At 33.3% G+C, this 25865-nt stretch overlaps 3 protein-coding genes across 3 annotated transcripts; 2 read left to right on the top strand and 1 right to left on the bottom strand.

Moving 5' to 3' along the window:
* The first annotated feature begins 1966 nt into the window (after positions 1-1966).
* On the top strand, positions 1967-6053 carry LOC134283009 (uncharacterized). Its single transcript, XM_062765430.1, has 3 exons — positions 1967-2012; positions 3662-3777; positions 5158-6053. Exons 2-3 carry the CDS (start codon positions 3678-3680, stop codon positions 5952-5954), a joined length of 897 nt encoding a protein of 298 aa, XP_062621414.1. The 5' UTR covers positions 1967-2012; positions 3662-3677; the 3' UTR covers positions 5955-6053.
* Positions 6054-9666: 3613 nt separating this feature from the next.
* On the bottom strand, positions 9667-15462 carry LOC134283065 (transmembrane protein 208-like). Its single transcript, XM_062765511.1, has 6 exons — positions 15338-15462; positions 14806-14901; positions 14427-14486; positions 13694-13830; positions 12983-13067; positions 9667-11452 (listed from the first exon to the last, which is right to left on the bottom strand). The coding sequence occupies exons 1-6, from the start codon at positions 15341-15343 to the stop codon at positions 11330-11332; spliced, it is 507 nt and encodes a 168-aa protein (XP_062621495.1). The 5' UTR covers positions 15344-15462; the 3' UTR covers positions 9667-11329.
* Positions 15463-15849: 387 nt separating this feature from the next.
* Positions 15850-24834, top strand: LOC134283064 (uncharacterized). Its single transcript, XM_062765510.1, has 6 exons — positions 15850-15974; positions 21000-21130; positions 23478-23518; positions 23676-23776; positions 24253-24295; positions 24396-24834. The coding sequence occupies exons 1-6, from the start codon at positions 15972-15974 to the stop codon at positions 24602-24604; spliced, it is 528 nt and encodes a 175-aa protein (XP_062621494.1). The 5' UTR covers positions 15850-15971; the 3' UTR covers positions 24605-24834.
* The last annotated feature ends 1031 nt before the right edge of the window (positions 24835-25865 follow it).

The raw sequence follows: 25865 nt of genomic DNA, 5'->3' as shown, positions 1-25865 counted from the left end.
AATATACACTCACAAAAGGGAATGAACTTTGACTTAATGTAATGATAAATTTAATCATAGAACACATGTAAAACGAAATTAACTTGACGTTATGCAATTTTGACCTCGCATATTAAAGAAATGAAATAATATAAAGATACACTCATTTCACGTAATAAAGTTTTAACACAATGTAAACATATTTTCACTTCACATAATGAACTTTGGACTTCAAGTTATGAAGTGCTGACATAATGGAAGAATGTGTTCACTTCATGTAATGCAGCATTGACATGATGTAAAGATATTTTTACAACACCCCATAAAAAATTGACATAACGTAAAGATATGTTCACATCACGTAATGATAGATTGACATAATGAATGCATAGTTTTATGCTATAAGGCAGTGATGGCGTTCCATATGTTCATCTAAATACACCTGTATTGTAAACTAAACCAAAAAAAAAAAAAAAAAAAAAAATCAGGGAAAAATCTATCGGCAAATTGAATAAACAATAAAGCACATTCCCAAACGTCATATCTTTCAAATATGGTGGATTTATCAATTTATTTACCGGTACTGCTATCTTCAGTGTGCCTCTTAATTTTTTTATTTTTTTTAAAGAAAATCTAATTGACCGTCAAGCTGGCTAAAGAACTAGATTTATCTTTTCTAAACGCTCTCTCAAGAGTATCTTACATGTATGATAAGCAATAGAATACCTGGTCCTGGTATGCAAGTTTTTCCCCTTTTCATTTACTTAAAAAAAGCATTTCTTTTACGCTGCGAATCTCATTTTTGTGCCTGAAATTAGAACCAGGAATCATGCAGGTTAGCTCAACTGAACCATACATAGCAATCTGTTTCCCGTAAAAAAATTGAAAATGCCACTAATCTGTCAAAAACCAATTAAGCGAAACGAAATACAAACTTGATCTGTAACTCATCAAGGTAAAATCACATAACAAAACCTCGCTCAATATCTGCAAGCAATCACAAAAAAGTGCGGAAAACTCTGATAAATTGAAAGGGTCGTAATTCCATCAAAAGTCATTGAAGCGGAACGAAATACAATTTTGATCTGTAACTCATCAAGATACTCTCACATACCAAATATCAGCTTAATATCTACAAGCTTTTAGAAAAAAAAAAAGTGCGGAAAACTACGTGGGGCAGACTGACAGACGGACAGACAGACAGACACAGAGGAAACTTAATATACAAGCAGTCCCCTCCGATTTCACCTGTTGGGGACTAATATTTTGACTTGTCTACGTGTGTAATTGTCAATAAGTATTAAACTAACTATTTCAACCAACAAATCGGACTGTATAAAAAATTGATGAAGAAGAAAAAAAGTTCATAATAGAAATTTGAGCATTCTCATAATTTACAGTTATATGTAAACAATGTAGAAAATTTAAAATACCTTAAAACGTTCAGTTGAATATGAAAAAAAGTTGAACAGATAAAAAGACAATTTGACATTTAGATATATCGACGACGACATTTTGACAATTAGCAATATTTTCATTTTCATTTTCATTCATACTATCATTTATCCCATTGAACTCGAAATAAAGACACCATGGCGATTCAAAATTCATTACTTTGAGGTATTATATACTCAACCTTTTAAATAATAAAGAAGGAAGTAAATTTGCATCATTTCCTCTGTTAGCATGCTACCTTCCATCTTTGACATATCTAGCATGTCAACATACTCTGTCGACAATAAACGTGCAAATATGGGGCAAAAAAATCATATACTACTAATCCAGATCCCAAGGAAAATATCACGATTTCAGTGTTCTTGCATCATGTGATTTTATTTCATAAAACCGAGAGATGTTTTAACTTACTTCTGTTTTATTTATAAAATCTAAGCGCACCTTTAAGAAACCCAGTTTCAGTTTCATAGAAAGAACACTTCAACAAATTGACCAATGAAACAACACAATATAAAGATCTGATAAGTCACACACCTTCTTACATTCTGAAGCTACAATCTGCAAAGATACATCTAAAAGTAAGTTTACCTTTTTTATAGCAAATTATTTAAAGTAGTGAAACACTACATGTAGTTCTGAACAAGAATTATACAGGATCATTTTAATGGAAAAGCACCGTTCTTGCCTCAAAATGTGTAAGGCTACCAAAAACGTCATGTATAACCAATGTTTAATCTCTTATAAAAAAAAAACAAAACGATTAACAATATCTTATTTCTCATCATTATAATCCATACCAATTTTAATTAGCAAATAATATCATTATTTGGATGAGTTGTGATTATCCTGTCTTTAAAGGAAAAATCTAGAGTTGCACGTACGTCAATGGGTCCTTCTCTGCCAAGAGACGAAGACACAAATTTAAAATTATTAAACCTTTTGTATTCAAAAGTTGCTTTAATTTCTTCTTTTATCTTCATCTTTTGTTACTAATGTCGCATTATACCGACATAATTTTAGTGTAATATAGTCCGTAACGGGGATATTTTGATAGAGTTATTCTAAACAGACAAGTGGATTACACTTTCCTTAGCAAAAGTTCTGGTGATTCTGAATATGCAAAATTGGGAGCCTCATATCTCAAGAAAATAGATAAATTTAAATGCAGTTTGTACACAATCGAATCAAGGATTGTCTGTTTTGCAAAAATTAGTCAGATTTAATTGTAAACAGGAAATCGTAGGATATGGTTATGGCACGCCAAATTCACAAAAATGATCTAAACATAGTTTCACAGTCGATAAACTAGGTTTATCGGTTGTAAACTATAGTTAACAACGTTAATCTATATTTTACATCCGTAAACCATAGTGTTTCACAACTGTAAACTATACTTAACACTGAAAACAATCATTTGCGATTGCAAAACATAGATTATCTGATAAATACAGTTTCACGATTTGTAAACTATAGTTTACAAACCGTTAACTATAGTTAACGATCTGATAAATATAGTTTCACGATTTGTGAAACTATGATTAACAACTCTTAACTATATATATTTTACATCCGTTTACGATTGTAAACTATAGTTTACAAACGTGAATCTATGTTTATCAACAAAATCTATCGTTAACGCTTATTATACAGACAGATAAACTTAGATTATCATTCGTAAACTATAGTTTTCAACCTTTAAATATAGTTTTACAGATGAAAACTATACTTAACGAATCGTTAACTATACTTAACGAATCGTTAACTATAGTTTACGGTTTGTAAACTATAGTTTACAGTCGATAAACCTAGTTTATCAAATGTGAAACTAGGTTTATCTCATTTTTGTGAATTTGGCGTGCCATATATGGTTCGCCTATTCGTAGAAAAGGCGCCACGAGTGGATTTTCCAAATCTTTCGATCTATTTTTTTTATCTTTGTTTATTTAACCGACATGTTCTTGTAATGCACGTAATTCGAATGATACCAAAGCTATTTTTTTCAATGCACCTGAACCACGTTATCATGTTATGTACATTAAATTACCTCACATCGTCAAAAAATAGCCAAAACGAAGAAGTACTGTGAGCTAGAGTATTACAGAATTTCATCTGAGTGTTGACTGACTGATGTAAATCAATGTATAAATTAGTTTTACCAAGATTTTTAACTAGCTAGCATACAATTTCTTACATAATATTCATGATTTTAATTTTTCATCAATTTTAGGTTCAAAGCTTCAAGGATGCATATGGCGATCAAACAAATACACAATATACCGCCAAGAACGGCTCTACTGGTAATAATTACCGTCTTTCTATTCGAAGAATCAAGGGCTCTAGAGGGTAAGTTTTAATTAATATCGGAGAAAAGAATGATATACTTAGATACTTTAGGTAAAAGGAAACAGACCATATGAATTTCATGCTTTTTAGCCGTCAGGCTTCCTGACATAGTGTGTATTCAAGTTTGTTCAAGTCATGATCCCCGGGGGTAGGGGCACAATTGATGATCGAAGTTTTACATGGGTTCATATATATATGGGCTATCAAGGTTTTACATGAGTATATATAGGAAAAATCTTTTTCTGAAGAACAGAAAAGACACACACACACACACACACACACCCTCACACACACACACACACACACACACACACACACACACACACACACACACACACACACACACACACACACACACACACACACACACACACACACACACACACACACACACACACACACACACACACACACACACACCCCACACACACATATATATATATATATATATATATATATATATATATATATATATATATATATATATATATATATATATATATATATATATATATATATATATGATCAGATATATTTATATAAAAGCATCTGTATAAATAGTGAAGATTCAAATCTGTTCATGACCCAAGGGGGTAGGTTGTAGCCATTATGGGCGATCAAATTTTTACAGGAGTATAAAAAGAAATAATCCTCAAAATTTTTACAGGGGAATATATGGGAATAATCTTCTCGAAAACAATAAAGCCATTATCTGTCATATTTATTTGGAAGCATCCCCAGATAGTGTAGATTAAATTTTGTTCAAATCATCACACTTGGGTGTAGTGTGGAGCCCGATGGGATTCTAAGTTATATGTAGGATAAAAGAGAAAAAAATCCTTAAAAATATTTTCCCAGGAACACAAAAGCCATATAAAAACATCCTCACAGGTAGTGTTAGGGCCGGTACATGCACACGGTAAGGCTTGCCTTATACAAGTCATGGAATTTAAGTTGTAGCCTTACCGTATATCTAAATACATATTTTTTCGAGCCTTACAAGTCTGACTTAAGAATGCTGCTCTGTTTCTTAATACAAGATTTAGCTGACATTTATTTCTTAACCAATGAAAATTAACCATTCACCCAAAGTTCAAACTATTTTTTTTAAACCATAAATGTTGGTGTATTGAAGGGAAAACAAAGTAATCTGTAGTTCTTACAAATGACAGTATATATGACTTTAACTTCTACTAGTATGTGTAGTACAAATGAACTGTGGATCTATAACGGAATTTATTGTATCAACATGTGTGATAAATTGCAAATACATTTTCATTCATAAAAAATGTTAAATGTTCTATAATGTCATTAAGTATAAAGATTTGTTTTTCAAGTTGAATACTTATAGTTCATTATGTTTTCATTAATTTGTTTCAGGAAATTTCCATGTTAGATACGAATCATGGGTAGAAAAATATAAAACAAGTAATGATCCTCCTCGATACTGCAAAAGCTGTTTAGAGTTGGCTGAGAACAAGGCCAGGTCGTTTTCATATTACAGTCAGATGGAGAGGGATGCGGTCGTTCTTATCAATTTATACACACAGAATATGACTGATGATAAAAAAATTTACAAGCACCTGAATTCTCAATTACGAAGCGGTCATCTTACACAGTTGATGAGAGAATATAAGGAACTTCTAGGAATGTCAATAACAATGCTGTCTTCAAAGTCAAGAAAATGCTTCAATACTGTATTCAGAGGCACCAATTGTCAAACTATAGGTAAAGGGAAACAGGAGCATGTCTTCCCAGAATTCCTTAGTACAAGTACAGATGTTGATATTGCTTTTGATTTCGGGTTCGATGGTTCTGCCTGTAAAGAACTCATTGTTATTAAAAATGTTATGCATAAGCATGGTCTTTTTGTCGAGCCGTATTCTGATTTTCCTGACGAGGGTGAAGTTTTGCTAAAAAGTAGCACTAAGATCAGAATAACAAAATACTATGATGGTAAATCAGACTTTAATGACAAAAGTCGCATTAAAAATGTGACTACGCATTTAGGTTTAAGCAGTGATGTTCAAGTTTATGTTGAAGGATTCGTAGTAGATAATAAAAGAAGGAAAAAAAGAAGCATAGCATGTTTAACAAATTCGTCTGACACACCGCATCCCTACATACAAATGTGCATAATGATGATTGCAATATTAATGAAGTTCAATATCTTTTGATACAGACCCGTAACAACGGTTTTCAAAGAGAAGGGCTTCGAAAAAAGCCGACAATCAAGCCAAAAAAAGGTACACTCTTCAAACAGTAAAAATCTCTATCGGGGGGGGGGGGGGTAAAGAGGGGGAATTAATGGGCATTTTCTCATTTTCCGATACATTGTTTCTTACTATCTTGAGGATCTTATATCAACAAAAAAGTGGAGGGGGGGGGGGCAAGCAGCGGTCAAATCAAAATTAACCTATTAAAACTACAGCAAAGTCTATTCTCAGAAAAAGTGGGCCTGCATGAGGAATCGTCTTGTTATATATATATAATATAACAGTACGACAAACCCAGAAGTATAGCATGCAGCAGTCCAAATTAAGATGACTACGTAGTCTTCGATTCTTGTTGCAAGTTTTTTAAATAATTATAGTCTAGTCCCCTAGCGGTGAAACCAGATGGCCAGGAAATATTACAGTTTCCTATTTGTTTGTCTGTTTGTCCAACTTCGTTTTTCCTTACTTCTTTTACATGCTTACATCAAGCTGATATATTGCTACGTGAATCGATCTTAATGATTTGCATTTCGTTTCCGATTCGATGATTGTTGCTACGTTCCTGTCAAGTATTGCGTATGTAACACTCTCAGGAAGAATGCCTGTTTTTATTTACTTTTAATGCCCTGTAATCAAAGATTCGGGGTATATAGTTTTTGCTCTGTCCGTCTGTCTTTCTGTCGGATTGTCCGCAAAAACTTTAACCTTATCCATATCTTTTGACTAATAAGAGCTATGGCTTTCATATGCCACAAGTGTATTCCATACAAGGCCTTCATTTGGGTACCAGCATATTCAACTTTTTGACCTTGACCTACATTTGAAAAATTCAAACTTTAACCTTGTCCATAACTTTTGAACAGTTGGAGCTTGGGCTTTCATACTTCTGTCATGTTGTAAATTTTGAATTCAAAATTTACAACATGGCACTTCATATGTATTTTTTCTGGCAAGGCCTTTCCAAGGATCTAAATATTATTGACAGTAGAGATTGATCCACTTTGAAAAAAACTTACGCTTGGCCATAACTTTTGAACAGGTAGTACTATAGGGGCCTTCATATTTCATAGATGTACATGCATGTATTTCTTGTGACAAGACCTTTGTTTGAATACCAACAATTTTGTTCTTGACTTATGGAGTTTGACACACTTTTGAAAAAAACTTAACCTTGGCCATAACTTTTGACAATTGGTGTTAGAACCTTCATATTTCACATGCATATTTCTAATGACATTACTTTTACATTTTGACGTTGAAGTTTGACCCACATTTTAAAAAGATTAATCTTGGTCATAATTAACTTTTGAACAGATCACAGCTAGCGCCTTGTGTAGATACCTCGGAGAAAATTCTCCGAGGTACTTATTTTCTAACTGATTTATTTTCTCTACACAAACCCCTGTAAACAGATGGTGCTTTGGCTTTCATATTTCACAAGTATAATTGCTGAGACAAGTCCTTTCATTGGGTAACAATATTTCTCTTCTCTTGACCTTGTAGTTTGACTTGTATTTGAGAAACTTGCACCTTTGCCAAAAGCTGCTATATGGGGGCATCTGTGTTTCATAAACACATCTTGTTCAATTAAACAATCAGTTATCTTAATTGCAAACAAAATTTGATTCAAGTTCTAATCAACCTTTGTTCAAAGTGTGACTATACGAATTGTATAAAGACATTCCTCAATGTATTTCACTAACTTTGTTCTGATACTTTTTATATGTATTTTCGTTTAATACGGCTGTGTATATATGCAAGCTTTGACTGAAATCAATCCCGTCTGCTTTAATTTGAATCATTCGCCAACCTTTATAATGATAGAAATACATGTCGTAATTATTTTGAAGTCAATGATTAAAATGATTTAAAACTATATGATACTTTTAATCATATGTTCTACGGTGAAATACTGTTACTCATCGTTAATAAAATATTGATGTTCACGGTTATTAGTTTTACTTATTTGACAGAAAAATGGAACATACTTCAGTGGCAAAAACCTCCTTTTCGCTGATAAAGGACAGCTTTTTTTAAATAGAAGACTCCTTATGGTTATAGCAAGTGTACACCTGACTAAACTAGAGGTACTGTGAGCAATGAGCTCACTAAATGATACCCCGCCTCCCATATGTATAAAATGGCAGTGTCCATATTTTGCTATGGGAAACCCAAAATTTGTGTCAGATTAAAAAGTAAAATACAATGTAGTAGGTGCACAGTGGCAATATGTAATAAAGATTCTGTGAAAGTTTCATTCAGTGGTATGAGAGGTTGCGGATAAGAGATGGGTACCCCAAGACGTACCCTTCAAACTTCAGAGGCGTAACAGACGGATGGACAGACATCCCAATTACTAGTACTATATACCCTCCCGCTTTTCAAGGAGGGGGTATTATAATGCATATTCACTTTATAATCCATATAGCCCCACTCAAGCGCTAGAACGCCACCATGACCCTGCATGGGTCCATGAATTTCATAATTTTGGTAGAGGACTCAATGGTTATTAGAATCATGCCAACAGTTCGACTGCTTGTTGACCAGGAGTAAAGATTTTTTTTTATTTTGGTGGTTTTAGTCCAACCCGCAAGCCTCGTGGAGGACCAACAATTTTTACAACATTTGCCCTTCACCTATGGATGCTTTTTGCCAAAATTGGTTGAGCAGTTGCAGAGAAGAAACTTAAATTGTTCAAATGTTAACACATATCCCTTGAGGATGGACGAAAATGGACGCAATGGGTCACCTGGGTTTATACTCCGAATTGGATGCATTTTCAGATCTGATAATGTGATTTTTGGCATTTTACGTAAGAGGCCCATGGGTTACAATGCACAATCCCGTTCCATAAATTGTTATTTCCCCTGCTTGAAAAGTGGAAGGGTATGAAGTGATCGGAATGTCTGCATGTCCGTCCCTCCGTCAGTTCTGCTTTGGGTTACCCATCTCTTATCCGTAACTCCTCCTATACCACTGATTGAAAATTAATGAGACTTTCAAAGAGCCTTTGTTACATAATGCCATTAAGCACCTCCTATTTTACTTTTTGATCGAACACACATTTCGGATTTTCCATAGCAAAATATGAAAACTGTCATTCTCTCTAAAATATTAAAGGGTACCCATCTCTTATCCACAATTTCTCCTATACTACTGAATAAAATTTAATTATACTTTCACAGATTCTTTATTACATAAGGCCATTGTGCACTCCTTATTTTATTTTTTGATCTGAAACTTATTTTGGGTCTCCCAGAGCAAAACATACTATAGTAGACTTTGCCATTATACTTACATGGGAAGCAGGGGGATCTTTTAGTGAGCTCAGTGCTCACAGTATGGTCGGACAGACATACAGACAGCTAGACGGACATACAGATATCTCGATCACTATATATATACTCCCATTTTTTAGGCAGGGGGCATAAATACCCTCCCACTTTTCAAGCGGGGATATAAATACCCTCCCAGTTTTCAATCGCGGGTATAAAGACCCTCCCACTTTTCAATTGGAGGTATAAATACCCTCCCACTTTTCAATCGCGGGTATAATTAAATGGTCAGAACTTTCAGAAGTGGTGCATCAACCTCTGTCACCTCTGGAGACATAATACCAAGAATTAATTAACATCGACAAGTCTATAAATCAAGAACGTCCATGAAATAGCTCTCCGATTTTATTCTATACAATGTCATCCAAATAATTCATCATAATGTTTTCAAATTATGTCAGTCTAAAACATTAAAAAATACCTGGATTCTTATTCAACCCTTGTTCTGAAAAAAAAACTTTTTCCTTTTCAACATCAAATGGATACCTTTTAGCACTAAGAATACTTTCAATATTCTTCTTTTGAGAACATTAAATTTCCCTACTTCTACACAATTTATTTAGGAAAATTTCAGTTAGGAGAGGCACAATGCTTTGACAACATTATCAAATATTTCTTGACAAGCAAGGTTAAGTAGCTATATTTTCTCACTCTCTACCATCGGCTCATACATTCACCTCCGACGTTAGCTCGCGTATACACAGTGTTAAACACGAGAAATAGTGCATTTGTTTTAATTCAGTATAATTCAATTTCTACGATTATGTCTGAGTTTTGAGATAAATATTTACTAAATCAATACAAAACTATTAATTTAAATTGAAACAATCCTTCAAATATCATGTTTTATACGTTATGTCAAAAATCTTGACGTGAGCCCATTGCAGAGGTGTCTGAGAGAGGAACGAACGACAACTCTGCATGAGAGATTGATATTTTCTATAGTATACCGAGTACTTAAATAAAGCAAAATTACTTCCCACCCCATCCCCAACCCCTTCGGGTTCCTTGGACCATGTGATTTATTTAACAGTTAAAAAATCAATTAAAACTTTGAATGAATGTAGGTCATTCATACATTGTACCAATTAGTTGAAAGTTATAAACTTTTCATTACATGACAGTGCTAAATACAGCAAAAAAATGAGGATTTTGTAGGTCACCTAATTCCATGAATTAAAACCCCCCAAACAATAATTTAGTCAATAAATTTATTCATTGAATCATCTAAATATACAAGTTACATATGAAATTATATTCCCATGAACAAAATAATGTTGGTTACCCATGAACAATGACCTTCACTTATTAAACTGATTCCACAGCATAAAACCGAGATTTCTCACTAGTCCAAACATTTAAGTAAAATGTAGGTCAGTTTTGTAATATGTTTTGTTTTTCTGCTTTCTAGCTGATGGAAAATGTGACTAAAATATGAAAATTCAATACCCCCGTAATTTTAGAAAGAGCTCTGTGATTTTCAAATGACATTGAAGTACCCCTGCATATGCATGCCAACCACTTTGTAAAAAAGCAATATTCAGTTTGAATCAGGCATAAAATACATTTTAGTCTCTAATTTTTTCTGCGTTATTGAAAAAGATTAGGAAAAAACTACTAAACTTTACATGTTTGGTTCAAGAAAAAAGTAATCAGGACTTTGAGAGGAAGTGCAAACTTTCATATGTACAATACTTTCTTTACAACAGTAATTACAAATAATGATTCAATTTCTAGTGATTCTACAAAACTCAATGAAAAGGAAGTTCAATTCATCAATACATGTAAAATAACCTGAATTTAGAATATACATCTAAGTCAATATTGCATACATATCAAATATGTCATAAAATAAATGAATTTTTTTAAAACAGATGAATATCATGCCATGAATAAAGGTAAAAAAAAAAATTGAACAAAAATTGAATTATTTTGAAACTAAACGGAATGAACTGTTGAACAGTGTAACCAATAAATTAATGTCCTAGAGCTACAGGTCTGTCAGTGCCTCTTCATTCTGCGCTCCATCTTTTTCTGTTTTTTCTCATCTACTTCTGGAGCTGGAGCAAATATCCAGGGGGCCAGAATGTTGACCCATAGCATATAAAAGGCCCGGATTGGAGCCTGCAAAGAATCACATGACCAACAACTAAGATTTTATACAAACAATATACACAAAATGAGGTACTGGTTAACTGAAAGGATGTAGCGATATATAAATTAAAGCAGACTCATGAAATGCTATTTCCCAGAAACTTAATAAAACTGATATTATCTTAGGCATTCTTAGCTATCAGTATCTGCAGACATGTTCCAAAATCCTTCTTTCATTCGATTTTTATCTATGACTGACATTTATTCATTTCATTATTTTAAGGCATTATTTGGGCATATGACCTCTAAAATAGTGGCCAAAGGGAACTAACTCTTGCAAAATTGCTTCTAATGAGAACAATCAACATGTGATCAAAGCGAAAATGATATCCCTTAGCAATTATTTCTTACTATGAAATGCTCTGAAAACATAATAAGTGAAAATATAAGTACAGTGTACATGTTTTGACACTTTAGTATCTACCAGTCCTGTCCAATAACAATTTCACTAAATATGCAATGACTGACCAGGAAAACCTCAAAATAAGCTTTAAAGAGCCCAGCATCAGCTCATCAGACCAATAATTTACTTCAAAATATAAGGGAAATTCAATGTACGTGATTTCAGTTTAACAATTTTTTATTGCAAATAAAATGAAAAACAGGGACAGGGCTGTAGTTTTATATCAATAGAAGTGATCTCAGTATAAGCGGGGTAAGCTATAGTATTCTATTTCAGATTTAATACATTTCATAAACACTTAACTTTATACAATAATAATATTGGGAAGATACATTCAAATTGATTCACTGGTTATTAACCATTAAAATGCCCCCCCCCCCCCCTTTTACTGTAGATTCCTTATTTTTTGCAAGTACTTATTATCGCGAAAGTTCTCTTTAGCATCATATTGCGAGAATAATATTTCATGAATGGACCCTTGATCAAGAGATTTTACATGGATTTCAGCATAAAAAAAATTAAAACAAGAATGTTTTTTCTCGAGTTGTGCTTCCCGCGAAATTATGCATTAATTAATTCCATGTGAATATTTAGGAATCTACAAAATTATAAACATATATTACAACATTGTATCAAGTGAGTTTACATCATTTCTGACATTTTCCAGTTATTTTTTTATGCTGAATTGCTTTATGAAAAAAAATTTTCAAATTTGTCTTGAAGTTTGTTTAATAGCCTTTTCTTTCACATCCAAATCCTGTTAACATTGGCATATACAGGTATATGAAAATGCTGAACATGCTGAACTGTACAGAACTAGAAACACAATCAAACAAGAGAAATAATGAAATATCTGTTTTCTGCTTGTCTCTCCCAAGAAACTGAAAATAGTTACCTCAAGAAATTTTAGCTATAAATCTTTAACATTTAGACTTCAATTTAAACAGTTTTTTGGACATAAAAGTCTGAAAGTAATTAAATGTACATGTATTTCTAATAATCCACTGCCTAGTATGGGATGTTTTTAAAATATCATGTACATGTATTATGATTATAATCCATTTAGACTAATTTTGTATATTACATATGTTACTTACCAGCAGCCACAATATCCAGAAGAAATTTGACAACAAGCTGAGACACATTACAATGCTGGTAAGCAGGAGTAAATCTTTAGCATGCCTAAAACAAATAATGTAGTTAAAGAACAACATGTAGACTCAGGAAAATTAATAACAGAGGAAAAAGAATCAGCTCTACCATATGCAAAGGTAGTCAAGTAGATAAAAATCTCAAAACTAGTTTAAAAGTATTCATTTTTGGGGGGGGGGGGGGGGGTTAAGGAATTAATTAAGTAAATTAAGTTATACTAAGGAAATTAACAGTCATAAACAGAGAAAATTAGAGAATGTAAGCACTGAATTCTTATTTTTGGATGCTTTCGGTCCTATAACACCACCTGTCGTTGCCGACAAATCATACTACAGAGCGGTATTCAATTTGTTGGTACAGCCAAGTGCTGTTAAAGGACCAACAACATCCAAAAAATACAAAAAATGCTAAAAAGAAAACAATTTGCTTTATAACAGGGCTATTTACTTAATATCCATGTATTAAGCTTAAATATCTTGAATCTTTAGAATGATTTTTCCATCTCACTGATATTGAGATGTCCAGATGTCTATTTTAAATTGGATTATAAATGTATTTTTGGAGTTATACAAAATAATTTAAATTTACTGAGCAGACTACTATTTGTCATCCTTCATATACTCATCTGTAAGCTTTGTTTTGTTTTCACAACTTACTCTGCCATCCCAGACTCCATGTTTAAGTCGATGCCACTGTCTAGCAAGGCCCCATCTGTGGAGTATTTGGCTCGGCCCATACTGGCCATGAATTGGTAGCTACCCAGGCACACAGCCACCGCTGACAACCATAAGAACTGTATAGAGTTCAATGAAAAGTTTGAAATATATAATCAATGCAAGATTCATGGATCCATCCTCTGACTTAGGCATAAAATTTTGACAATTTATTACCAATGTATTATTTATACACCAGCTACTAATTAAAAGTAAGTTGACAGTTTCAGTTGATATTAATAAGGCACTACATGTACTATCAGATTTATAAACTTTCTACTCAAGAAAATTGTTCAGGGGTTACTCAAAGTAAAGGGGAGTGCATATAATGTGCTTTATAAAGAGAAAGTTTGAACTGAGTTAGACAATCTTAGGTAGCTAAGGGTTTTTCGCGATTCGGCCACTCTGACCCCCAATAAATGACTGCCTTTCTAACATTAAAATACTCCAATTTCAGAGTAAATCTGATTGGAACTTTACATAAATATAAGATATTTTGTTCAAATTTAACAAATTCTCTGATGACTCAATATCTTTTAATCAATAATACGGTATATATAAACGTTCGAAGTGGCTGATCTCAAGTGTTTTTGAAGGTACAACTGCGCTCGCCCCAACGGTCACACCGTAAAACATATTACAGTATATATAAACTTAAGAAAGCTTCTTTACTTACCACATAAAATGCTGTGAAAAATTCCCAGAAGAGAAAGTACTGTACCAGAAAAAATGCAACCTAAAAGAAATTATGCATCATTTAACTTTTTGATTAAGGTATTCCAACTCATTTTTTATTGTCCATCTTATAAACAAATTTAGTTCATGGATTACAGTATATGACAAAGAGGAGTTTCAAAAAAATACAAATACATGTGCTGTACTTGCAGCTGTAGCGTATATTCAATTATTCATATCTCTAGGAATATTATCAATTGAAATATTTTATGCATAAAATTATTTGAATTAGTCATTGAAAATTGGAAAAATCATTTTCAAATTTTATATATATGTACATATTTTTAAGACTGGAGAAATGCTTGTTTAAAGATACTTACATTAACTCCTCCAATAACATACTGATAAAACTGTAGTGTTGCTTTGTTCTCCTCTACAATCTGTTTAGCACCTTTAGTGCCCTGCTTTCCTTTTGGCTTCATAGGAGTAAAAAATGAATTACACGTAAATCAATGTTACTGGAGAACAGCACACAGCTAAGACGAATTTGAAAAAAAAAATAAAATATGTGTGCTGTAGTGTATATTCAATTATTCATGTCTCTAAGGACATTATCAATTTCAATATTTTGCCATGATAAAATTATTCGAATGAATTAGAATGTAGGATAAGCCACTGAAAATTGGAAAGGCAACTTAGCAGTGATAAAATTATCACCATGAGATTTTTTCATTTACCTTTAAAAAAGTCACAAGCAAAACTGAACTTTAAAAGGAAACGTTTGACGCGTGCAATTTATCACAATCATTGCCATATGTTTGTACATGACTGTGCTGATTTAACCAAAATTTCCGTGCAAACCTAAATATCCCCTTAATTATTCTTGCATCTGCTGCATGAACACAAACTTACCGGCATGGTACCTCAAATTTATGACACAAAACTATCAGGTTATTTGTGGTGTCAACAAAACTATACCATTCCGATGTTTTCTACTGAAAGTGAAACCACCGTGGAAATTGATCAATGTTTAAACGGAAATCGATGGTTTTATTTTCAGATACGTGGCTTAAAACGTTTGTTTGACTTAGATTATGAAACATATAGTTAGAACATTGTAAAATGGCTATTTTATTTCCGGTTTATACAGGTTAGTTTTTCAAAATTCAATGGTCTATAAGCAGCAACTAAACCAAAAAAAAAATGTTTTCGATTTTTTTTAGGGTTAAGAAATAATTGTATTTTAGAATGTTACATTGAAGTGATTATTTCTGGAATTGTACGTTTGGTTTTTATATTTTTATGAAATCTTTTAATTTTGATTGAATTTTTAATAATCAACTCGTATTTTCTTTATTTCACTACTTTCGTTGATCGACGTTTTATATTTTTCATTTTAAGCTTTACCTTTTTATTATGTCTCCCTTTGTTGAATAATTAAATATATTAGAGTAAATTAGCTGCTGATGGGGCTAGCACTGTTTTATCAGTGAGTTTGATCGATCAGCCATAAATGCTGGAGAGACGTCAAACGTAGTCCACAAAAATGGTAAGCTGTCTTCTCATATTTTCATTTTTTTTAATACACAAAAATATAAATACAGACTGGTGGATAAAAAGTTTAAAGTCTAATTTTTTGACTTGAAGAATTATGTACATTTATTAGTTTCAATTATCATTGTATTTTATTGTGTATTATTTATTTGTTTTAATTATAGCTAAATATCACTGTTCTACTTTTTCATGCAGTATTTCTTCATACTTTTTTCCAGCTGTTTAATACCACTGTATCATTTTGTTGCTATTTTAAAAAAAAATGATAAAATATTTTTGAACATTTTTTTCAATAAATAATTATTCTACAAACTCAGAGGTATATTATAGGAAGATTTAACATTTGGTAAGCAATTATTTGTTCTTATCATTAATACGATATCATTTTAAAACGTTTAAAGCAGAAACCTTTTTGCTGAAAATAATCTTTTTATTCGCCTGATTTTGTTTGACGTTTCTCTATTGACACAGGCCTGTTATTGTGTCAACAGCAACCATGCAATTCGTTTGTTATAAAATGTATTTTCACGACATACGAGTGTAAAATATAAGATAAGAAACCAGTAAGTCGTAAGAAAATGTTTACAATCCTTTAATTCCTTCTATAAAGTACCATCTGTTTCTGGCTTAACATATGTTTAAATATTTTTTTTTAATTCTTAATGATTTTTCGGTGGGAAATTGTGAATCTAACGTGACTACAAATAATGAATAATTGTACAAATATAGGAAATAACCGTTAAAAACAGACAGACAATATATTGCGATGATTGATTGATTATATTTTGTTTAACGCCAATTTCGAGACTTTTTCACTCATATGGAGACGCCACCACTTGCCGGTGGAAAGCTGCAAATTTTATCCTATACTCGGCACTTAGGGCCATTGAGCAGTGAGAGATCTTTTTTTTGTACCAGCATCTAGTGCGACACGGGACCTCTGTTAATAACTAAAAAATACGGTCTCATTCGAATGAACAGTCTCCAAGTCATATTGGGATTTGAACATACGTCGTAAGGATCAACTCCTTATACCTCACGACTCTTAGAGCAGACGCTCTAACCACTGCGTCACGCGGTATATTGCAATGATGTAATTTGAAACCAAAAATCCATCTATGATTGAACAGCAAAACCGATAGAAAATCGAAATGTCCGATGAAATTCGCTACAGTATCGTTCCTGTGTTTGATTTCGATTGTGGTGAGGGCTTGTCACTGATTAATTTATTGTACTCTAATCTATTGCAATATCTTCATAAATGAAAAATTTCAATGAGCAAGCTCCTATTCTTCTGTAAATATCCATTATCTTATCCATCTTGCAGTTCTACTTGACTTATTTCTTCCAAAAACGATCGTTTTTTCCTAATCCGACATTTCCTCCATTCCTCTGTTATTGGTAAACACATGCAGTATATAGGTCATGAGGTGCAATGCCCACTGAGAAAACGTAAAGATAATTTTTTAAAATTTACTTTTATTTTGAATTTCTACTGCTATTTATATATAATTCAAATTTACAAGTGAGAATTAAACTTTAAATTTTAAAAAGAATTGAAACCTTGAGAAGTTTTCATTTTCAAGAATCAACTTTTTTGTAATTTTTTTCTTTTCAGAAAAAAATATTTACTTGGGGCTAAAACTTTATTGCTGCCACAAGCCTGTGTGACCTGGTGCCATATTTGAATTAATTATAGTTGCATATATATATATATATCACAATTATGTTTGTGAGCCACAATTTTTTTTACTTATTCAATGCCATTATCTTTGAATTACATCTGACATGAGAAATACACTGTATACTTTAAAATTTATTCACTGTATAGAATATGTTTTTTTACTGATAGAACACATCAAAAATGCTTGTTTATTACTTTTTTATGTCCAAAAAATTTGGTTTTCGGAAACTCTGCAATGATGTAATTTGAAACCAAAAATCCATCTATGATTGAACAGCAAAATAGATGACTCACTAATTAACTTAAAAAGAAGGGAGAAAATACACTTCGTTCCTGTCACAGGGGCATCTTATCCACTCTGTTCTCTACTTCACATATAAAAATACACAAGGGTCAGAATTACTGCCAAGTGCCACACATATTTAAAAAAATTTTAAAAACAACTTATTTAGTAAATTTAAAAATCCTGAAAGGAACTAGCGCAAATAATGTCCTAGTATTTTTTAAAATATTCCAGATATATCCATCGTAAAAAAAAAAAATCCAACTAAAACCCCAGCTTTCTGAGCAATGTGGAAAAAGCACACATCAGAGAAAAAGATTTAACTCACCCGGATGGGTAGTACCCCCTTCCGAGTGCCATTGGAAGACTTCGGGCACTACCCTATTGTCACTACCGGATGAGTTCCCTATAAATATCACTAAGCATGGCTTTAAAGTACTAGTGCAGAAGATTTTTTAAGGTTGGATAAAAGCTATTTAAAATATATCTGGAATATTTTAGCCTGGATTGTACTGGGACATGATTTGCAAATTTGAATTACACTTTGTGTAACTTTTCTCCATAAGTTGTTTTTTTCCTGTCTTTTTTTGAAAAAGATTTTTCCTATATATTCCCTTGTGTATTTTTATATGTGAAGTAGAGAACAGAGTGGATAAGATGCCCCTGTGGTTCCTGTGTTTGCCTTTCATTATTGGAGACCAAGGATGTTTCACACAGCGTTAGTTTTTCCCCATCTTTCCTAATGATGCGCTGTCAGTACTCTAGCTCGGACAATGGAGGACTCTAACAATATCTATCAGTAATGATCAGAGCTGACTGGAATTGTCACTGGAAGTGAACCTAATTATCCGCATATCGCACTCAATCGCGAGGTGATTTCCGATTACACCGCGTGGAATTGAAAGCTAAACTAGATAAGAATTTTCTGTCCTTAAAACGATATCGTTCTAGGGCCCCGGGGAAGACATGTTCCAAGACATGCATAAACAAGAAGATTGGGACGAGTCTTCATGTAGCTCTACTAGTTTTGATAGCAATTATAGAAGTTACATTTGAACCTGTTTAATATTAAGTTGAAAAAATGTACATTCAAAGAATATTATTAGGGGCTGGTTTTTTTTTTTTATTTGAGAGAAAAAATGAAAATTTATTGTAAAACAGTTTATTTCATACCACAAATGAATATCATATCGCAAATATATTCTTTAATATAAATAAATATATATATATATTTAATTATTTTGCAATATACATGTCACTCTCTACCATCGGCTCATACACTCTCTACCATCGGCTCATACATTCAGAGAGAGGAACGAACGACAACTCTGCATGGGAGAATGTATACATGTATCAGAATATTTGATTTTTTTTTAATCTGAGAAAGAATTTCTGACATCAAAAATGCTTGTTTATTACTTTTTTTATGTCCAAAAATCGATTTTTTTTTTATACATGTACATGTATTTCATTACTAGAACTCAATTTATTAAATGTTCTCTGCGATTTTTCAACGAGCACATATAGCATTTTTTGTGTGTGTGTTTTGTTTTGTTGTTTATGGAATGCCATATACGACAGCCAACTGCTTACTGCCAACTGCTGACTGCTTACTGCCAACTGTCAGCTGCTTACTGCCAACTGCCACACATATTTGAATAAATTTTATTTATGTAAATAAAAAAGGTGAAGATCTATAGGACATTTTTTTCCAAGAGGGTAACTCTGGTAAAAAAAATCCAACCCAGAAATTTCTTGACAAGAAAAAAATACGTAAAGTCCTTTCCTAAATTTGAAAAATTTATTTCGGCCGGGGAGAGGGGATTCTTATGCGTCATACCTTCATGTGTATGACATTTTTCATACCAACTGTACACGAATCCACATTTTCGGTTGGGGAGGGGGGGGGGGGGTTTCTAAGGTCCCTTTTAGCTGATTTATTTTATACATTAAATAACTTTTAGTTGGTTTAGTTTGTGCATTAAATAACTTTACATATTTCAGAGGGGTGTTCCGGACCTCTCTCTCTAGATCTATGCATGTAAAACATATTTTATTTGTACAAACAAAGAGATATAAATGTTTGATCGGCGTTTTCTAAGATGCATGTGAAACATTACAGGGACGTAGCAACATTGGGCCCCCCACTTTTTTTCCGAACATTACCTTCACTGTTGAAAATGTATATTGAAAGGATGGTTGCCCCCCTCCCCCGACTTCTTACCATAGTATAATGATATCAAGGATATGTATTATTGTGTGGAAAAAAAATGTAAGTGAAAGGTAGTTGGCCTTATAAAAAAAGGTAGCCACTTACCCCCCCCCTTCCCCCACGAAATAGGATTTTCGAGTTTGGGCTATTTCCTTTTTTTTTTTTGCTTGTCAACTTTTTCAGGTAAGTAAAAAAAAATTCTCTGGTTGCCCCCCCCCCTTCTTTCAAAAACGATGCTACGTGCCTGCATTATAACATACAGATATATACATCTTTAATTTGAGGAAATTTTTAACTATAGAATATAATGGAAAACGGAAATTTATTTTCAAAACATCTTTCTCTGCGAAACGACAAATCTTTTTTATTATTATTCTCTCTTCAAGGGTGACCCACTTGAAAAAAATGTCCTGGATCCGTGCCTTTTTTCCCTTTTTTGTGAAAATTCATATAAATATCAATACAAATATAAAATTTATTCAAATATGTGTGGCAGTTGGCAGTAAGCAGCTGACAGTTGGCAGTAAGCAGTCAGCAGTTGGCTGTCGTATATGGCATTCCTTATGGGTTTTTTTTTGTTTTTTTGTTTTGTTTTTTTTTTTGCACAGAAATAAAAATCTGACAAGCAAAAAAAAAAAATCCAATTCAAAGGTAAAAGGTCATGTTTTCGGGAAAAAAAGTTGGGAACAAGCACCACCCCACACTCGCCACGATACCACTTGCCTGTTACACTTATATTGAAGAATTGAAATGCTGTGCCGAGTACGTAACTGACTAATTATTTATTATAACTTTTCATAACTTGCATGTTAATAATTCTCAATTGATTTTCTAACTGTAGATAATTTTTCTGGTGTTGACGATTCTTCCCGGAAGCTGGTGTTTGGTTGGTCTGATCGGTTTACGTCGTACTTCCGGAGTACATCACATCCCACCTCCCCAAACAGAACATCTAGGCAAAGTCGTACAATCGTAATTAAACAGCTGTATGCCCCCGTAATCGAAGATTCGGGGGGTAAATAGGTTTTGCACTGTCCGTCCGTCTGTCTGTCTAGCTGGTCTTACCAGAGATACACTGTGTGTCTTTCTGTGCGTTTATCTGTTTGTCTGCAGCTTTTGAATAGTTAGTGCTAAGGTTTTCATACTTCATCTGTGTATTTACTGTGACAAAACCTTTCATTGTGTATAACAATATTTGACTTTATGACCTTGGCCTTAGAGTTTGGCCCACTTTCAAAAAAACTTTAACCTTGACCAGAACTTATGAACTGTTATAGTACTAGGGCTCCCATATTTCACAGATTTACCTATTCCTTGTGATAAGACCTTCCTATGGATACCAGCAATTTTGACGTTTCGACCTTGACCCTAGAGTTTGACTAATTAAAAAAAAAAACTTTAACCGTAAATTTGGAACCAGAAGTACTAGGGCTTTCATAATTCACTGGTGCACTCTATGAGAAAAGACCTTAAATTCCATTGGGTACCAAGAATTCTGGCCTTTTTACCTTGGAGTTGGACTTGCATTTGAGAAATTTCAACCCTCGCCATAAGCGGCCATACGGGGGCATCGGAGTTTCACAAACTCATCTTGATTTTGGGGGTTTTTACGAAAATACCTTCGTATCTGACTTGGGTTCGCTTGTCATCTTGACATGATGGCTTTTTGTTGATGTACAGCATCTTTATGTCACAAATATCAGTATATAAGATATACATTTTTCTGCATTTTTCATATGTTGCGATTTTTTTTCTTCATGAAAACCAGATTGATACAATCAGTGTTATTATCGATAGCCATTAGACACCTCCATAGCGTGATTATTGTTTTATAGTTTAGAGACAATTACGTTTCTGTAAATCCACAACAAAAGCTTCAGAGAGAAATCTGTCATGTGAACGACCATTGATTATCCCCCTATAGAGCGTAGCTACCTTTAAAGAATATTTAGAAGCCTTTGACAGGAACTCGTGTAAAGTCTTCACACGGCGACATTTAGTCCATATAAATCTCAAAGATGGTATAGAGAATTTACTTCATATCCGGTTGTAGATGTCTTCTATCTCCACGCAAACCAATAATGGTCCATTACATTAATACAGTATCAAGGGGATGGGGGAGGGGACACTGGGGCATATGTCTTTTCGAGCTTTTTTTAACAAACTATACATGCTTTGTCGATTAATTAGTAAAACTTTATCAATTTTTTACTTTAAAAGATGAAAATTCACTGTGTTTGTTTATTGTTCCCCGCTTTCGCGAAAGCGAGGGGACATTAAATCTCATTCGTCTGTCCATCTGTCCGTCTGTCTAGCTGTCCGTCCGTCACAAAAACTTTAACCTTGCCCATAACTTTTGAATTAGTGAAGCTATGACTTTCATATTTCATAGTGTATTCCTTGTGACAAAACCTTTCTTTGGGTACCTCCAAATTGACCTTTTGACCTTGACCATGGAGTTTGACCCACTTTTACACAAAAATTCCAAACTTTTACTTTGGTCATAACTTTTGGAAGGTACTAGGACTTTCATATTTCACATATGTATTCTTTGAAGCAAGACCTTCTATTGGATACCAACAATTTTGAACTTTTGACCTTGACCTCGGAGATTTCCGTACTTATGAAAAAACTTTAACCTTGACCATAAATTTTTGAATGGTAAGGGCTAGGGCTTTCATACTTCATATATAAAATTCTTGTGAGAAGACCTTTCATTGACAATCTGATTAAAATCAGATCCTTTGATCCGCTCACATAGATCGCTACACGAATGTATGTGAGCGGATCAAAGGATCTGATTTTAATTAGATTGTTTCATTGAATACCAAGAACTTTGCCCCTTGGACCTTGACATTGGAGTTTGACCTACTTTTTAAAAACTTTAACCTTGGTCACAACTTTTAAACGGTAGATACTAGGACTTTTATATTTCACATATGTATTCTTTGTGACAAGACCTTTCATTGGATACCAACAATCTTGACCTTTTGACCTTGACCTTGGAGATTTTTTGTACTTTTGAGAAAACTTTTACCTTAATTGACCATAACTTTTGAATGTTAAGGGCTATGGCTTTCACACTTCACAGATGTAATCCTTTTGAGAAGACTTTTCATTGGATACCAAGAACGTTAACCCTTTGACCTTGACCTTGGAGTTCAGTGATAATTTCTGAATAGATGACTTATGATAGGGTGTTCATATTAGACACAAAATGTCATTAAAAAATGACATCTCACCCAAAAAAGACACCGAAAGCGGGGGACCACAATTCTTTGAATTTGCTTGTTTTCAAATTACTTTGGTTTCTTTCCAGAACACCAGTGATTCTTACGCGATCGGAAACAAAAAGGCCACGTATGTCAAGTTACTTTTTTAAATTCCTGTAAAATATTCTCATTCATACATAAAATCGACAAGGAGAGACCTATTGCAGCATCTCCAATAAGTGCCTTATAATATTACATTGAGAAGGTATATTTAAGTAAACCACTGTGCCTTTTCTCTGTTTCAGGGGATCATAGGACCTTGCTTCACAGTTTTAGGTGTGAGATGCACGTTTTAAAATCCATGATAAGAGACCACAGTCTTAGTTTGTCCGAAGCTAGAAATTTGGTAATTTGGTAACTTCTCGTATTCTGTTTCCAGTTTAGTATGTGTTTTGAGGACTTAATATGGCAAAATACTTGGTTACTTCTCGTATTCTGTTTCCAGTTTATTATGTGTTTTGAGGAATTGGCAAAATACAATCAAGCATTTATAATACAGTGTATATAGAATCGATACCGGTATTTTACGAATGAAGACGACTGTAGCCATATCTTTTTTCATTGATTTTATTGAACTATGTACAACTTATTAAAGCCAATATAGTCAACTCTTTTTTGGGTACTAATGATCAAATTTTATGCGCCTGTCAGGACGATTGAAGATGCTAAAAAATATTTTGCGAGAAATAGTTAATCTAATACATGTACATGTCCATGTATATGTATGAAATAATTCATAAGATAGGGATGGGGTGGGGGGAACAAATTAATTTTATTTTTCCATTATAAATAAATAATTAAAAATTGATTTATATATTGCAGATATTATTGTGCTCACCGGATTCCAGTGAAGAGAACTTTTCAAGTGAGTCTTATTAATGTAACGGTAAATTGAGGAAATTACGTGCATGGAAGCATATAAGAGATATAAAAAATAATAACATAAGATACATGATAACTTTTAGAAGAATGCAGTCAGTCAGTCCGGAAGTGTACTACCATGACAGCGAGAGACCTCGTCTTGGAATCCGGATGTTCCCCGATTGACCGGATGTTGTATTGTCTCGATAAAACAGAAGTTTCCGATTGTTTTAAAAGCTTCCAGTCTGTGAAGTTCGTCGTCAGTCATCTCCAGAGAGTGTGTTCTAGACACAGAGAAGACCAGTTGAGCTGACCAAATCCTTACAAACGCCTTGTTGATATGAGATTGTAGCTGAAAATATTCGAAAGAAACTGTGACAGGAATTCAGTTTTATTTTTCAGGCACTTTTAACACTTAAAAATATGGAGTGTTTCGCTGAGGGCGGTAGGGTGACGACGAAATGTATATTTACTTGTTTTTTTTTTAAATTAACGATCTTTTTCAAAAGAATATTTGAAAACACCTAAGTTTTGTTTTATTCATATTTGAGTTCAGATTTTCTTTTTGCACGGTGTAGAGTCTAAATGGTTAATTTCAGGACAAAATCGCTTTCGATCGAATCTTTACTATGATATCGATGTAAATGCTCCTCACCGTTAAGCTTGAGAAGACACCACTTTGTCTAAAAGGTCCAAGAAATTGCGATGACACGCGATTCTGCCAGCTAGAATAAATACGTAAAGGTACATTAAACAATTTGTGAATTTCATTTTTAAAAAGCGAAAATCAAAGTGTACATATGTGTATACCACATGCAGTTTGCTAAACAAACAAAATAACATATTAGGGGGAAAATTACATACCCTCCCCTCACAGGATTTATTTTTTGACAAGTTATCAATATCAGATTTTTCCTCTGCTTGTCTTTTTTCCTTTCTTAGATAGATGTGCCCCCCCCCTCCCACCCCCGAAAAAAAAATCTGGAACCGCACATTTTAGCTTATAACTAATATTTATGTACTCTTAAGTTTAGAATTGATACCTAATTATCATTACCAGATCATTAATTGGTGGTGGTGGGGGGAGGAGGGGGGGGGGCTTTTTTCATTCTCGATTTTAACATTTTTTTTTAAATATGTATGAATTTGGTACAGCGTTTGGCATGCTGCTACAAAATTTGAAGGGACTATCTGCTTCATGATAAAAGATTTTGCGGGGTTCAATTGATGATCTACAACTTTTAGATCCACCTCGACAAAATTTTGTATGATCAGATTCAGAATACAGTGTATTACCATTTACTACGAAAGCCCAATGAGCTCATTTTCGTAGGTAAAAAAAATAAATTTCGCGAATAAACGCGTAACTTTCGCGATATAACGCGTAACTTTCGCGTTATAACGCGAAACTTTCGCGATATAACGCGTAACTTTCGCGTTATAACGCGAAACTTTTGCTGTTTAACCAGACATTTGCTTTAGTCTCAACTTTCTTTTGATTTTGACATCAAGTTTAATTCATTACAATGATAAGCAAAAGGCTATTTTGATTTTGGACTATCACAAGATAAATT

The sequence above is a fragment of the Saccostrea cucullata genome, unplaced genomic scaffold (assembly GCF_032062105.1).
Source record: "Saccostrea cucullata isolate Sc308-1 unplaced genomic scaffold, CSIRO_AGI_Scuc_v1 ctg88, whole genome shotgun sequence".
NCBI classification, from domain to species: Eukaryota; Metazoa; Mollusca; class Bivalvia; order Ostreida; family Ostreidae; genus Saccostrea; species Saccostrea cuccullata.
This window is presented reverse-complemented; position numbering and strand designations above follow the sequence as displayed.